General features: G+C 44.2%; 1 protein-coding gene across 7 annotated transcripts in view; it reads left to right on the top strand.

Moving 5' to 3' along the window:
• MYBPC1 (myosin binding protein C, slow type) overlaps positions 1-15440 on the top strand; it is a 244050-nt gene that overhangs the window by 163656 nt on the left and 64954 nt on the right. For all 7 annotated transcript variants that reach the window (XR_003856413.1, XR_003856412.1, XR_003856411.1 and 4 more), the window contains 3 exons: positions 1772-1876; positions 4617-4805; positions 13078-13212. Coding sequence is in view for 2 of the 7 variants with exons in the window: in XM_029599714.1 (XP_029455574.1) it covers positions 1772-1876; positions 4617-4805; positions 13078-13212 (429 nt within the window). In the remaining 5 variants the exon portion in view is untranslated. The remainder of the gene's footprint in view (positions 1-1771; positions 1877-4616; positions 4806-13077; positions 13213-15440) is intronic.

Genomic DNA, 15440 nt, shown 5'->3' with positions numbered 1-15440 from the left:
TCAGTGCCTGTTTTGAAATGTCACCTCAGCAAAGTTCATACAGAGCAACTCCTTTCTCTTTGTTAATTTCTAATTATGGGCCTGTGCAGTAAAGCTTAATGTGCACAGTATGGGCCTTTTGTGCATGCTAAAAATAATGTGCTATGCTATAAGGTCTTAACATGCACTTTAGCACAGTCCCCCAGTACATGTGCATGCTAAAATTAGATCGCACCCAAATGTATTGAGAAGCCTCCTATGCAAATGAAGCTTTAAAATGTGCATGGTAAATAGTATGGTATCTTCTCCTGATCTACTATTTCCCATGGGCTCGTTAATGCTAAGAGTTTAACACCTGCCTTGGACCAAGTGTTAAATTTTGTTGCCTGCACTCTGCCTCAAGAAAGCTCCTAGCCTAAAGTGAAAAGGATAGCTAGCAGCGGGAAATTCTTTCCCCAACAATCCCACAACGAATGGGCCAACACCCTTCCCCCAACCCTGGCATCATAGAACTCTCTCCAGGTGCTCCATGCTGCTTCCATGGCAATAACAGAGACCTCTCTGGGGGCTACCCAAGAACCCCGCCCCCCCCCCCCCCTTACCTAGCACCTACCCCCTCTGGAATGGGGGCATCATTCTGGAGAGAGCCCTTTCTTCATTGGCTGGCTCTGCAGTTCCTCTTGCTGTTAATGAAAGGATATCTCTAGAATGGTAAGTGCCCATTATGGAGAGATAGGTAGGGGGTCTTGAGTAGCTCCCAGAGGGAAAGGAGGGAGCCCTGGTTGCTCTGTGATGCCACAGTTGTGTGTGTGTGTATGTGTGTGTGTGGTGGGACACGTTCTTTATAAGGTAGTTGGGCAGCTCAGCATGTTAGCAGGCTGGATTTCCCAGGAGCTAGCATGCACGTTGCACTATTGCACTGTTCTGTGTTAACATCCATGTTAGTAGTAAGACCACACTAATGAGGGAAACTTTTAGTGTGCTCTTGATCAAATGTATTGCATAGTACGTTAAGTGCCATTTTGATATACACACAAAACGTTTATCAATTTGCATGTTAAACCTTTTTTTAATGTGAGTTTATTTGGATAAGTCCCCAAGAGTAATAAAACAATATACATGTTCATAACAAAGGGCCAGAAGGCAATACAGAATTTAATATAGAAAAAGTGATTTTACAAGATTTATTTTGGATGATTTGACTTTGTTATAACCAAAGTTTGTTATAAGGTAGAATGTAAGAAACCTGGTTCTTGGAGCATCATCTTCCAACTTTGAGGTGCATGACTGGGTGCAAGACATCATTAGCATCCAAAGTAGAGATCAGAGCATAGAGTATGTTTTTGGGAGGAGTTTATTATAACATTTCAGTTGATCAAAGTGATGTAAAATAACTTTTACAAAGTCACAGAGAGTTAATGGAAGGCCTCAGACTAGGACACAGAAGTTTAGTTTCCTTGATTCCTTCTTCTATGTTCAACCTTGTAAATTCCTCTTTTACCTCCCTTGAAACCCCTCTCCCCAAACGCTTACTTTATCATAAGGGGGTGGTGCAAAAATGAACATTCCTGAGATAATGAACGCAATCTCTCAAGGCAACCATGTTAACTCGAGTGAGGTTGCTACTTTCCGGGGGACGCCGAGAAAACAAGAAGAGAGATGAAACCAAAATAATATCTGAAATGGAATATTTATTGAAAACGCTAAAGCTATATTAAAGTTTTAATAACTAGATCTATATCTGTAAAGATTTTTTTTCTTCGTGGTTGATCATTTCTTTTGTTTGAAACAGATATACCTGATGCCCCTCCAGCACCTATAGTTACTGACGTGGGAGAAGACTGGTGCGTTATGCAGTGGGAGCCTCCAGTTTATGACGGCGGGTGCCCCATCTTAGGTAAAAAAAAAAAAAAAAAGCCTTTTCTGTTTCAGTGATGTTACCCTGTGCTGTATTTTCATGATGTGCATGTGACGAATGTCAGGAGCTCATTTTGCAAAGCTGATTATTTGGATGCAGTCACTTGTAAAATGAATTATGCCCATTCAAAAAGGAAGAACACAGCTTGTCAGTTCAGATTACCAATTGTGTAAGTGTAACAAGGCATTGCTAATCAATATTAACTTACTGTCCTGCATGTTTACAAACTACGGAGATGTCTATACTGACTCGAGTAAAACAATACCTCGAAGCATTTCATAGTGTTGCATGCTGGGGAATAAATTACTGTGATAAATGTCTTGAACAATAATGGGGCCGATGCAATACAGTGCACTAACCCGTGGTTAGACACGGGTTTTGGACGTTCATCCTCACCCCCTTATTCTATAAGGGGATTAGCGCATCCAAAGCATGCGACCAACGCCCCGCGAAGCTAATAGCGCTCAACACGTGAAAATGCATGTCGATGAGGCTGTTGGCTATTCTCCCCCCATTCAAAAAAAAAAATGTGCGCCCGACATGCACATTTTTACCCTCATAAATTAACACCTGCCCAGAGCAGACGTTAATTTCTGAGCAGCCCAAAAAGTGTACAGAAAAGCAGAAAATACTGCTTTTCTGTAGTTCCTCCAACTTAATATTGTGGTGACAGTAAATCAGAGTAACAAAAAGGACCAGAATGTTTAAAAAAAAAAAAAATTTAACAAAAAAGAAAAGTGTGCCGTGGTCAGGTTAGGCAAGTTGATGCTCAATTAAAGAGCGTCCGTTTTCCTAACCTGTGGCTGTGCACAGGTTAGGAAAATAGATGCTCATAAAACTGAGCATCGTCCATTCTCCTAACTTGCTGACAGCCCCCTCTCCCAGGCGACCGCTGCCAAAGAGGCACTAGGGGCACACATTTGTCCCTAGTGCCTCCTTTTTAGCGCGACCTCTTCACTTAAATATTCGATTGCACGCCCAGGAGAAGTGACTGGGCGCGCGTTAGGAAAGCGGGCGCTCAGCACCGAGTGCCCATTTTCCGCGCAGATTTAATGCATCGGCCCCAGTGAGTTTGAGAAAGATGTTAGCTCAGAATGTGCCATCCTGTGAGTTGTTACCTGGTGCTGAATGATGAGTTTAAAACTTCACTCTGATCTTGGCTGTGTATGCAACATCTGTTACTTCATTTCAAATCTAAACTCCGTCTATATTTAATCTTTTCTCTATAATCTTTTGCTAAGTGAGGCCCCATACCAAATTTTTGTATGTGATATAGCGAGCTCGAGAGAGAGAGACATGGGTGTGGCTCTTTGAAACATTGGTTAAACCTCTTCCACTGTAATATTTTTAAATCAGTATCAGACCGATGCAATACCATGCGCTCAGTCTAGGGCACAGGTTAACTCGTGGTTGGACGCATGTTTTGGACATGCGTCCATAACCCCTTATGCAATAAAGGGATTAGCACATCCAAAACGCGCGTCCAATCCAACGCGTAGCTAATAGAGCTCATCACATGTAAATGCCACGTTGATGAGACTAATAGCTAGTACCCCCTTATGTAAAAAATAAATGTCGGAGCTGGCGTTAAGCCTTGAGGAACCCAAATGTTTACAGTAAAGCAGAAAATATTGCTTTTCCGTGGTTCCTCCAACTTAATATTGTGGCAATATTAAGTCTGAGAAATCACAGAAAGCAGCAACATGAAAAAAACATTTTTTTTTTTTTTAAATGTCTTGCCGGCAGTCAGGTTAGGAAAACAGACTCTCAGTTTACAAGCGTCCATTGTCCTAACCCGTGACTGTGTATGGGTTAAGAAAACGGACGCTCATAAAATTGAGCGTCCGTTTTCCTAACCTGACCGCCATCAAGACATTTAAAAAAAAAAAATTTTAGCCTACTGCATCGCGCGCCCGGGAGAGGTGGATGGATGCGTGTTAGGAAAGGAAATCATGAGCTCCCGTTTTTCCTGCGCATATAGGGACGGATTTTAAAAGGGTTACTTGCGTAACCCCTACAACCCGCTCCTGCGCGTGCCGAGCCCAAGCCATGGGACACGTGTAAGTCCCGGGGCTTGAAAAAATGGGCGGGGCATGGGCGGGGAGTGGGCATGGCCAGAGGCCTCCCCACTGCTGCTAGGCCTGGAGATCGCGAGCTGGCACTGGGCCCAGAGGCAGGCATAAATAAAAAATTAAAGGTAGGGGAGGGATTTAGGTAGGGCTGGGGGGCGGGTTAGAAAGGGGAAGGGAGGGGAAGGTGGGGGGGGCGGAGGGAACGGGGAAAGCCATCGGGGCTCCCCTAGGGCTTGGCACGTGCAAGGTGCACAAGTGTGCACCCCCTTGTGCGTGCCGACCCCAGATTTTATAACATGCGCGCGTCTGCACGCGCATGTTATAAAATCGGGCGTAGATTTGTGCGCGCCAGGTTGCGTGCACAAATCTACGCCCGCGTCTAATTCTTAAAATCCGGCCCATATTGCATCGGCCTGTATGTGTATTGGTTAATACTGGCTTCAATACTCTGCTTCTTTTGGTCTTCTTATTAAAAGATCTTTTCTCTAAGGAATGTCACTGTAATCACAGACATAGAAAATAACCTTTGTTAAACTGATTCAGAAGAGCTGAGTCGGTCTGAACAATGTCAGTTTCCTATTTTCTACTTTTTTTCCCCCACATTCTGTATGTGCTAAAGATTCTGATTTACTGTTTTGATCTGTTAGGATATTACATTGAAAGGAAAAAGAAGCAAAGCTCCAGGTGGATGAGACTGAACTTTGACCTCTGTAAAGAGACAACATTTGAACCCAAAAAGATGATTGAAGGTGTAGCCTATGAGGTCCGTGTATTTGCTGTTAATTCAATAGGAACTTCCAAACCAAGTTTACCCTCCAAGGCTTTTGTTCCCTTAGGTGAGTAAAGAGAAACATTGATTCTGCTGTTTAGAAAAATAAGTCCATGTGAAAAGATGTCCATTTCAGTTATGATTTTGTGTAATTGTTAAGAAGCGCCACTCAAGGGAAGGCCCCGTGAGTTGCCAGACTCACCCTTACACAGCTAGCGCTTTCCTGCGGCTGGGATGATGCGCTCCTCCCCAGCACTGCCAAGCATGGCACGGTAGGCCATTGCGTCCCAATGCTCTGGGCCCCTCTTCCTCTTGGGCTAGCGCACGCCCAACTCATCGCAGGTTAAAGGGCCCCACGACGGAAAAGTTGCCTCGGCACATCCTGATGACATCATCGCCTGCTCTCTATATTAAGTCTTCCTCTGATGAGCAGAAGACGCCTCAGCAACAGGTCTCCTGCATCCTGTGCAGTATGTGTTGCTTCTCCGTGGTTCCTTGTCCAACCTTGCCTTGCCTTCCAGTCCAGCCTGTCCATCATGTCTTCCTTGGCATCATCATCAGTGTCTCCTGGGTGTTCACGTCCACACTTGGCTTGTTGCTCCATCTGAACCTGACTACAATTGCCTGCCGCCTAGACCAGACTATCCTTGCTCACTGCCCTCCCTGTAGGCCTGCTGTTCACTATGCTTCTGGTGTACCTCTGGGCTCTAATAACCACCCTTGCCCTAGGGACCTGCCTAAGTCCTACCAGCCACCAGAATCCAAGCGCTCAACCTGCAGAGGAAGTGGCTGGTAATGGGAAAGGTAAAGCTGCAGACTGTCCCGATACAGGGCATGTTTGTCAGCAGCCGGCAGAGGCCTCAGGGGCTCGCCCTCGAGGCTGTGTCATCTGCGCCATAGCACAAAGAGTTCACACATCCCATACCCATCGCAGTAATGAAGCCAAACATCATATCTTGCGTTAGAAGCACTAAGGTCTATTATCAAAGTGTGATGCACATTAACATGCATTAACTCATGTTGTACCTTGATAAGTAAACCCCATTATCAAGAAGCACGATCATACTCCCAGTTTTGGGGGCAAGGCAAATAATTTTCCCAGATGCTGCTTTAATTTGTCATTGTGCTCCAATCTTTTCTATGCTTTTTTTATTTGGTCAACAGAGATTTTATTAAAAAGTAAATAAAGATCAGCCGCATCAAAAGAGTACTTTTGAAATATAAAATTGAATAGACATGCCGATATTTCAGTCTCCATAGACCATGTTCGTACCTTGAATAACATCCTGTTATGAAGCCAAAATGTTAGTTTATATGTTTAAATAAATATTAGTTTTCATAGTACTTTGTGTAGGGCAGTATTTCCTAACCACCGGTCCCTACCAGCATGTCTGCTGGTTCATGGAGCAATGGTGATCATGGCAGTTCTATTATGAGGCGAGGTAAAGCAGCCACCTCAGGAGGCAACATTTGGAGCAGCAACAAATGCCCCCAAAAACACTCCTCTGGCAGCTGCCTCACCTTGCCATCAAACAGATTTATCAATATGCCTGCGGAGTTCCCACCCTCGCAAGCTGGAAGAAGAGCCCCGCGGTGACACATAAAGATGATGTGCCCGCAGGGCTCCCTCCCCTACAGGCCAGAAGAGGAGCCTTGCGGCAGCGCAGGAAATTGATGTACCCATGAAGATAAAAAAAGAGAAAATGCCCAGAGGCCAGAAATGAGAAGAAGCCCCGCAGGCCATCGGTGGCAAAGAAGGAAGGAGGCCTGATGGCCACTGGCCGAGCCCAACCTGCTGCCGATGAAGAATGGGAAAAGGCCTGTTGGGCCGGCAGCAGAGCCCTTACCCTCCAGTGGTGAAGAATGAGAGGTGGCCCATCAGGCCAATGGCAGAGCCCAACCTGCTAGCGGCAAAGAATCAGAGGAGGCCTGTTGGGCTTCCGGTGGAGCCGAACCTGCCGGCAGCGAAGAATGGAAGTAAGCCTTTTGGGTGGCCGAAGAATGGGAGGACATCCAGCAGCAGCTGGCAGCAGAAGAAAATGAGGCCGCCAACTGCCTGTGAGCTCATCCCTTGTGAGTGAGGTAGAAGGAGACTGTGTGTGTGTGTGTGTGTGTGTGTGTGTGTGTGTATGAGAGAGCATGTGTATAAAAGAGCATGTGTGTGAGAGCATACATTAATGAGAGCATCTATGTATGTGTGTGAAAACAAGTGAAAGCGTCTGTGTTTGAAAGAGCATATGAGAGCACATGTGTGAAAAAGCATTATGTGAGAGGATATGTGTGTGAGAGAGCATGTATGTGTGTCTATGTAAGATTCTATGTGTGTGAGTGAGAGCATACTTATATGAGAGCATCTATGTATGTGTGTGAAAGAGCATATATGAGAGCGTGTAAGTGTGTAAGAGCGTACATGTGCGTGAAAGAGCATGTGGAGGGCATATGTATGTGTGTGTGTGTGTGTGTGTTCGCATGAAAGAGAGAGAGAATGAACATGTGTGTTTCTGTATATGAAAGGCGAAAGATCCCCCTCCCTGTGTCCTGCACTAATCCACAGCAATCTCAGGGCAACTGGAAATCAAAAGTTCCCAGGTATAGAAAGCGGAGATTGTTTATCTTTATTAGTTTTAATTATTGGGTGTTATTTGATTTTGCTATTTTAAAATATTATCTTGATGTTTGGGAAATTTTTTTTATAATTTTTATATGAGTTTTTAATTATTGGCTATTATTCTATTCATCAGCTGTTTTTTGAAATACTTTTTATAAGTATGTTTTTATTATGATGTTTTATATTCCTTCATTTTATTTTTTTAAGAATGTTATTTCTATTTTTCCATTTTTGCACTGCATACAGTCTGGCTTGTTGTGGTTTCCAGTTCGGTTTTTGTCAATGCATTTCTATTTATACTTTATGGTCTTTATATTCTGTATTTGATGAGGTCTTGTCTGTGCTCTGCATGTGCGACCAAGGTGAGATATTCCACTAGTGTGTAGTTTCTGTCTAGGGATCTATAGCAGACTGGCTTGTTCTGTTTTCCTCATAGGAGGTGTATTGGTGTTTACTGTCTAGTGTAAAATATGCAGTGTTGCCTTTACATAGGTAGTATTTTTACTGTTTTAGAGCTGGCAGTTAGTGTTCTTTTAGTATGGGAGGTCTGCTACATTGTATTGTAATTCAGTTTACTCTGGGCTTTCTGAGGGCAAAGCCTACACCAAACCTTATGCATTCCAAGGGGCCGATGCAATAATTATGCGCAGAAAGTGGGCACTGAACAGTCAGCGCCCGCTTTCTTAACGCGCCCCCAGGCGCCCTTACTGGGGGCGCCATGCAATATTAAATTAGGAGGTCACGTTAGCAAGGAGGCACTAGGGTCACTTGCGCACACCTAGCATCTCCTTGCTAAAGAGAGCCCGATCCGCGTCGGCCATCCGCCAGTTAGGAGAACCAAGTTTGTTGGCGTCGGTTTTCCTAAACGCCACACAGCCAGGGGTTCAGGAAACGGATGCTTCTCAATTGAGCATCCGTTTCCTGCAGCCGACTGCCGGCGCTTTTTTTTTTTAATTGCATCGGCCCCCCCAAGTGTGTATAATGCAGGGTTGTGATATTTTTACCTAAAGACTTTCAATATCCTTTTTCATGTAAAACTGGTTATTATAAATGGGGAATTTTTAATTGTGTTGGTGAGAGTTGGAGGGGGGTGAGGGGCACAGGGATATGGCTGTAATGTTCGCCTATGATGGCTTAATGCCCTTGCACTGACCCAGAGAAAATGTGCCCCACACAAACCCCCACCATTCACCCATCTCCCACTTATGCTGGGGAAAAGGTGGGAGTCAGGTCTTAGGTTCCTGGATGTGTAGCAGGTTGCCAACTTCCTAGAAGAATCACTGCCACTCTTCTGGGAACTCTTGACCCCTGCTTGCCCCCTGCTACAGCATTTGAAATCACTGAAAGGGCGAGATTAAAGAGACACCCCACCCCTTGCCCTCTTGATGACTCAACCTATGCCATGGTATAATCATACAGAAGGAATATGCCATGCCTTGGGGGGGGGGGGGGGGGGGAGGAAGGTGGGGAGGAGGCGCCATCTCGTCCCTCGCCTCAGGCAGCAGATTGCCTTGAGCACCTCCCCCCCCCCCCCCCCCCCCCCGATAGTGATAGCAGGAGGATGAGGAAGAAGAAGCAAAACCTGCCCTGCCGCTGCATGCACTGCATAGCACCCTGCACCACAGCAGCGGGGGCTTTTCCTATTGCTCCACCATGCCCTGCAGACTTTTATTTTTTTCCAGTTGGGACTGGTCCTGAGACCCCATGTCTGGGAGAGGAGCAGCTAGATAAAAGGGAGTTTCTTTTTCTCAAGATATGAACCCGGTTTTTTTGAAAACAGGATCTGGGTTCAAAAAAGATTTGGATAGGTTCTTGGAGGAGAAGTCCATTAATGGCTATTAATCAATTTTACTTAGGGAATAGCCACTGCTATTAATTGCATCAGTGGTATGAAATCTTCTTAGTGTTTGGGTACTTGTCAGGTTCTTATGGCCAGGTTTGGCCACTGTTGGAAACAGGATGCTGGGCTTGATGGACCCTTGGTCTGACCCAGCATGGCAAGTTGTTATGTTCTTATGTTCTTATTTTCCAATTTGGCAAACATCTTATAGACTGAAGGTCAGAAGCTGTAGAGGGCAGAGAGGCTGCAACCAGATCCAAAAAGTTACAGACAAAGAAAACTGCAGGAAAGAAAGAACAGCAAAATCGAAAAGATGAACTCCATAGAGTACACAAAAACTCCAGAGATGTTCTTGACGCTGAGTGCTAATTTTTCAAAATGTGTTTGTATATATCCATGTCCTTTTTCAATGTGCAGGTTTAATTTTTATAGCTATATGCACATCTCTCAGCGGGTGATTCACCAAGCTGTGTTAGGGCTCTAATACGCATTATTTCACGCGATAACATGTGATATACGCGATATTTTGTATCTCCCTGCCCAGATAACTTCCCCTATTACAATGATCTTCTTTGCATGTGATTTGTATGCATGAATAATGCAAATACATGCAAAAAAGGCCATGACTTGTCAATTATATGTAAATATTTTATCACAGCCAACCGAGAAGGTGGTCAGCTGCGATAAAATATCTACACCTATTCGAAATGCATTAGATATGCGGCGGGAGGCCCAGGACCCTAAACACAGATCCTGAGGCTCCCGCCACACATTTAAAGTGGCAGAAAATAATAGCGGCAAATGGGGAGATTGAGCAGGGGTCAGTGCTGACCCCCATCTCAACCTGAGACTGCTAGTCGAGGCGGCCCCAATTCCCCCAAAAAGTAAAAAATAGAAAACTGTAGGCACATAGCATCAGAACCCACTACCTTCCCCCATATCCATGTAGAAGCCCTCTCCAGTCCATAAAATTAACTTTAGTCACTGGCTCCCCCTTCCTACCCTCTTCCCCCTGAAATCCAGTGATCAAACCCCCTACCCCCTGGCCCTGCAAAGTCCAGCAATCAAACCATCCACCCCCGAAAGTCAATAGATCAAACCCCTACCTCCCCAGGCCCCTGACGTCCAACAGCCAAACACCCCACATACACCTCCAAAAACAAAAGATGTTGGACCCTACCCATTACCTCAATCCCCCTCCAGAACCCCTCTGTACCTTAAATTGGATCCAGCGTAGGAGTTGGGTGCACCATCGCACCCGGCCCGGTCAGTGCTATTTTCCAAAATGGCGTCAACCTAACCTTGCCCCAGCCAATTGACTGGGGTATGGGCTGGGGATCAGACCCACGTGCCCTATGTCCGATCCCCAGTCCTTACCCCAGTCAGATGGCTGGGACAAGGTAGGGTCAGCACCATTTTGGAAAATGGCGCTGACCGTGCTGGTTGCAAGGTCAACCAGCACGGTCAGCACCGATGTGCAACCACCTTGCACATCCGATGTGTAATCAGATTTAAGATATATTTATTTATTTATTTATTTTTGGTTTTTATATACCGATCTTCCTGCATTAAATACAAATCAAACCGGTTTACAAGGAACAGGAAACTGCCTGAATGGCGATACATAGAACTAAGAACAAATGGTACATGGCAAACATAGATAAAATTTAAAATTTAACTGAACAGAGAGAAAAATAATTACAATGCATAGTAATAAATGTCCTAAAGCATTCCAAGAGAAATAAGTGATTAGTTAAATGCAGAATCTGGAAATGCAAGGTTGAATAACCATGTTTTTAATTTTTTCTTAAAGGATATTGGGCAAGGATTATAGGGGGATTCTGGAGGGGGTGGGGGTCCAGCAACTTTTCTTTTTTTGTGGGGTGGAGGGTTTGATGTTGACCTTCGGAGGGCTGGGGAGTTAGGAAAGTAAGTTGAAAGTTAGGCACATGACTTTCTGTTCATGGGTAGATGAAAAATGACATGAGTGGATATGGTCAGACACAGGGTATACATACTGCAAAGAATGCAGAAAAGGCAAGAAACTAGTGGTGGGAAGGGGGAAAATTTTGTTTTGTTTTTCATTTCGTTTTTGGGGTTTATTCCTCATGATTTTCATTCTGGATATTTTTATTTCTTTTCTTTAGTTAAAAAAAACAAAATAAGAACTGAACCCCCCCCCCCCCCCCCCCCCCAAAATGCAGAAAAAAAAGATTCAGGGCCTCCATGGCCTCCCACCCATCCCTTCCACCTGTAAAATGCTGGGGACATGATCCCACTTACCTGGTCCAGGGGAGATCTGCACACAAGGCCTAGTCCCCGGCCCAATTTGGGGCCTTGAGTGGGGCATAGGTAGATGACCTACAGCAGCCTAGACCCTATGCAAGGCCCAGGTTTGGAGACCTGGACCTGATGCCTAGGCCTCGTCTAGGCCAGGACCCGGGCCCAGGCCCAGTGCTATGGCCCGGCCCAGAGACCAGGTCCCAATGTCAGGGCCTCAACCTGGGATCAAGCCCAGGCCCGGAATTCAGGCCTTGGAGCTTCTCTTCAGCATTTTCTTTCTTCAGCTCTTCTTCGCCAACTGACGCCATTCACTGGGGTTTGTTATACCAGAGTTAATGAATTCTGGCACATCCTTCCCAATGGTAGGTGCCATTTTGATGTACTGCAGTTGAAATAGCTGCTGTACATCAAAATGTCACCCTCCGCTGGGAAGAATGTGCTGAAGTTCATTAACTCTGGTTCAACAACCCCAGTGGATGATATCAGTTGGCGAAGAAAAGACAAAGAAAGAAGACATCGAAGAGGAGCTCGAGACCTGGGTTCTGGGCCTGCACCTGATCCTGGGCTGAGGCCCAGCATTGGGACCTGGGCTCCAGGCCGGGCCCAACATCAGGCCTGGGTCCAAGCCATGGCCTCAGTGTTGGGACCAGGCCAGGACACAGTGTCAGATTTGGTAAGTATGGGGGGGGGGGTCATCTGAAGATTTCCCAGATCTGGACCTTTGTTCAGGTCTGAGCCTAGGCCCCAGCACTGGCCTAGGGCTTAGCCAGACCCCAGCATCATGCTTGGGCATAGTCTGCGGCCCCTTTGCAGATTGTGGCCTATGCATAAGCAAGGCTCAGGCCTTGGCCTAGGCCGAGGCGCCAGATTTGTACTCGGGCACAGGCCAGGATCACTGCTTTGGGTCTCTTCCTACTCTCCCAGGTGAGGGCCCGACCGCAATGTTTTGTTTTTTTTAATAAAACGAGATTCTGACAAAATTTCATCAGAATTTAACTAGTTACATTATGAAAACAATCGAAAACGAAAGAAGAAATTATGTCTCATTTACTGTTTTGTTTCCTCCGAATGCAGATCCCTAAAGAAAACTAGAAAATGTGGAAAACTGCAGAATTTTCATATTTTGTTTTTGGTATTGTGGGGGCGGGAAGCGAGGTGGATGTTTTTTTGTAGTTGCAGTTTGCCAGTGTTAATGGCCATGAACAGATCCTGTAGCATAAATGCAGATAAAATCATCTGTAATATCATTACAGACGCTGGAACCATTTGTAATGGGTCATAGTGAGCTTCTACTGTTGCTGATGATTGTGATGATGTATTAAAAACTGTAGTAATGCATCATTGGCATGCAGTTCATTTACCTAAGTATTCCAGACTCTGTTTCTACCATAAGAAAATTTAGAAGTTGGAGTAAACAAAATGTGGTTTTATGCAACACAGTAAACTACATTAAAAGCTGCAACCATACATAGGGGCGGAAATGGATATTTAGAGAAAACAAAACCATAATAATTATCCATTTCTGCCAGCTTGGACTTCGCAGCTGCCAGCTTTGTAAGAAGAGCACAACTCCACGCTAATTATTTTGTGTCATGTCTTTGCTTTTAGCTGTAACTAGTCCTCCCACAATGTTGGTAGTTGATGAAGTCACCGATTCTTCAGTTACAATGAAATGGAGGCCACCGGACCACATTGGAGCCGCAGGCTTAGATGGATACGTAGTGGAGTACTGCTTTGAAGGAGGTAAGTCCCCACAGTTTCAGCGCAGTATCTGCTAGTCCTTCACCAATGAAACTGTCCTAAACATGTGTCATTACTGGAGCTAGGAGGCACAATATATTTTAATAAAGTGGATAATGCCCTGCATTTTGAGGCAAAGGTTGGCTCGCAACACAGTGTTCCAGAGTTAGATTACACTTAACGTTGCTGTGCAGGATCATAGTTTAATCCCATATAACAGAACTGCCCAAAAAATGCCTGACTATCGGGCAGTCCTTGATCCAGTCTTATTTTTTTTTTCATTTCTAAACTGTCTTTGCTCCTCCCCCCACCCCAAAGAAAAACCTAATGTTGTTGCAAAACTCAAGCTCAGAATATTTAGAGATAGGAGTTATAAAATAGAAATGGTTCGGTGTCCTGGATAGTTAGGAATTGGTTGGCAGTTCTGCATTTCTTTCAGATTCTTTTCTCTCCCTGCCGCTGAAGTGGTAGCACACTTTCTGCTAGTGTCTCTTGGGGGAACACAAAGTTTGGCATTCTGAGTGGCACCTGTCTACTACAGAAGACGCAGCTTGGATTACTCTGCTGGAAAGCTGCTCTTTTTCACCTTTCCCTGCCAGCAAGTTAAGACCTCAAGCTTTTCCCATGGTTTCATGGAAGAGGCTTGCCATCATCCCAGAGTATGCAAACGTGGTAGAGCTTGTATTATTATTATGATTTCTAATGGTTCTGATACAGTGGGAAAGCAAGAAACACACAATAATGGGTTTTATATGTGGCTCCCAATAACTCCTGCTCTTGACTACTTCATAAGTAATGTGAATAAACAAATAAATAAAAAAAAGTAAGTGGCATTTGCAGTCAGATGAATAAACAATAATGGATATTAAAGTTCTCAAAATGAAGAGCAGATGAAAAACTTGAACATTCTACTTCTTGACCAAAGTATCATCGAGTGTATAATTGGATGGCTTGGTTGAGTTTGGGTAAAGAATACTTTGATTTGTCAGGGAGGACAGAAACAAAATGTAACAAATAAAAATAAAAAGTATATAAGGCAAAACCTTTTTACAGCATGGTATGGTACAAATAATGCCTATCTAATAAATGGGGTAGAAACATAATGAAGATATTAAAAATGATGAATTTATAAGAATGAATGAAAAGTAATTGAGAAGAAAGGCAAAAAAAATAAGAAATGGAGAAAAGGGTTGGCTGCAGAATGTGGTCCAATGACAAAAGGTTTATTTTTCACCCAGTAAGATATGTGTGCAGGGTCATTTGTATCTTCTGAGTGAAAGTGATATCCCTTCATTAACCTCAGGGGTGAATTCACTCAAGATAGCTCACTTAGGGGCCTATGCACTAAGCTGTGTTTAAAATGGCACATTAACGTGCCATTTTAAAGCAAGTAAATTCCCTTGGGATTTACTTGCAAGCCTTTGATGAATGGCAGGCCTTGTTGATCTGTTTTGTGAGTGACTAACCTTAAAGTAAAACCTTCACCCTTGGCTCAGTAATAAAATCCTAAACATTTCTCACAGAACTTTAGTTTCAGTTGCCCTAGAGATGTTACCTCTCTGTAGCCACTTCACTCCAGCATGTTTAAGATCATGATGTCACTGCAAGAATCCAAAAGTCACTTTCAGGACATGATTTCTAGCTACCAGAATTCTTTTAACTTTAATAAACATTTTATAATTACTGATAAAAAGATTCATATATGTGTGTGCTCTATTTTTCCAGTTTCTATAACTGTAGAGTTATGGACTTGCTAAATCAGATCCATAGAACTCTGTTTACTAAATGGCTTTTCCCCCTTGTAAAACTATGGCAAAATTCTTTTTGAATGTTGACGCATAATAATTATGTTTAATATATATATATTTTAACTGAGGTGGTTATGCATATCTGGGTATCTGATCCTGTCTCTAGCTTGATCTACTGACAAATGGGATTCAGTGTACTTTGTTAATCTTGAATTAGTTTGATATATATAAAAGGTCAGATACCTGGGGTAAGGTAGAGGTTGGAGCCATTTTCAAAATGGGGTGTTGCCTGGGGGTGTGGGAAATAACTCAAAATCTCTTTTTTGAATTTTTACCAATTTGGGGGTAGGGGGTAGGACCCTTGAACCCCCAATGAGGTTTATTGCAACACGTGAATGGGTGTGGGGGGGGGCCTTTACATTTATTATTTATGCACCTTTGGGGGGGGGCGTTGGGGACCCCGTAACTACAATGACTGCTTTT

This window comes from Rhinatrema bivittatum, chromosome 4 (assembly GCF_901001135.1).
Source record: "Rhinatrema bivittatum chromosome 4, aRhiBiv1.1, whole genome shotgun sequence".
In the NCBI taxonomy this organism is placed as follows: domain Eukaryota; kingdom Metazoa; phylum Chordata; class Amphibia; order Gymnophiona; family Rhinatrematidae; genus Rhinatrema; species Rhinatrema bivittatum.
This window is presented reverse-complemented; position numbering and strand designations above follow the sequence as displayed.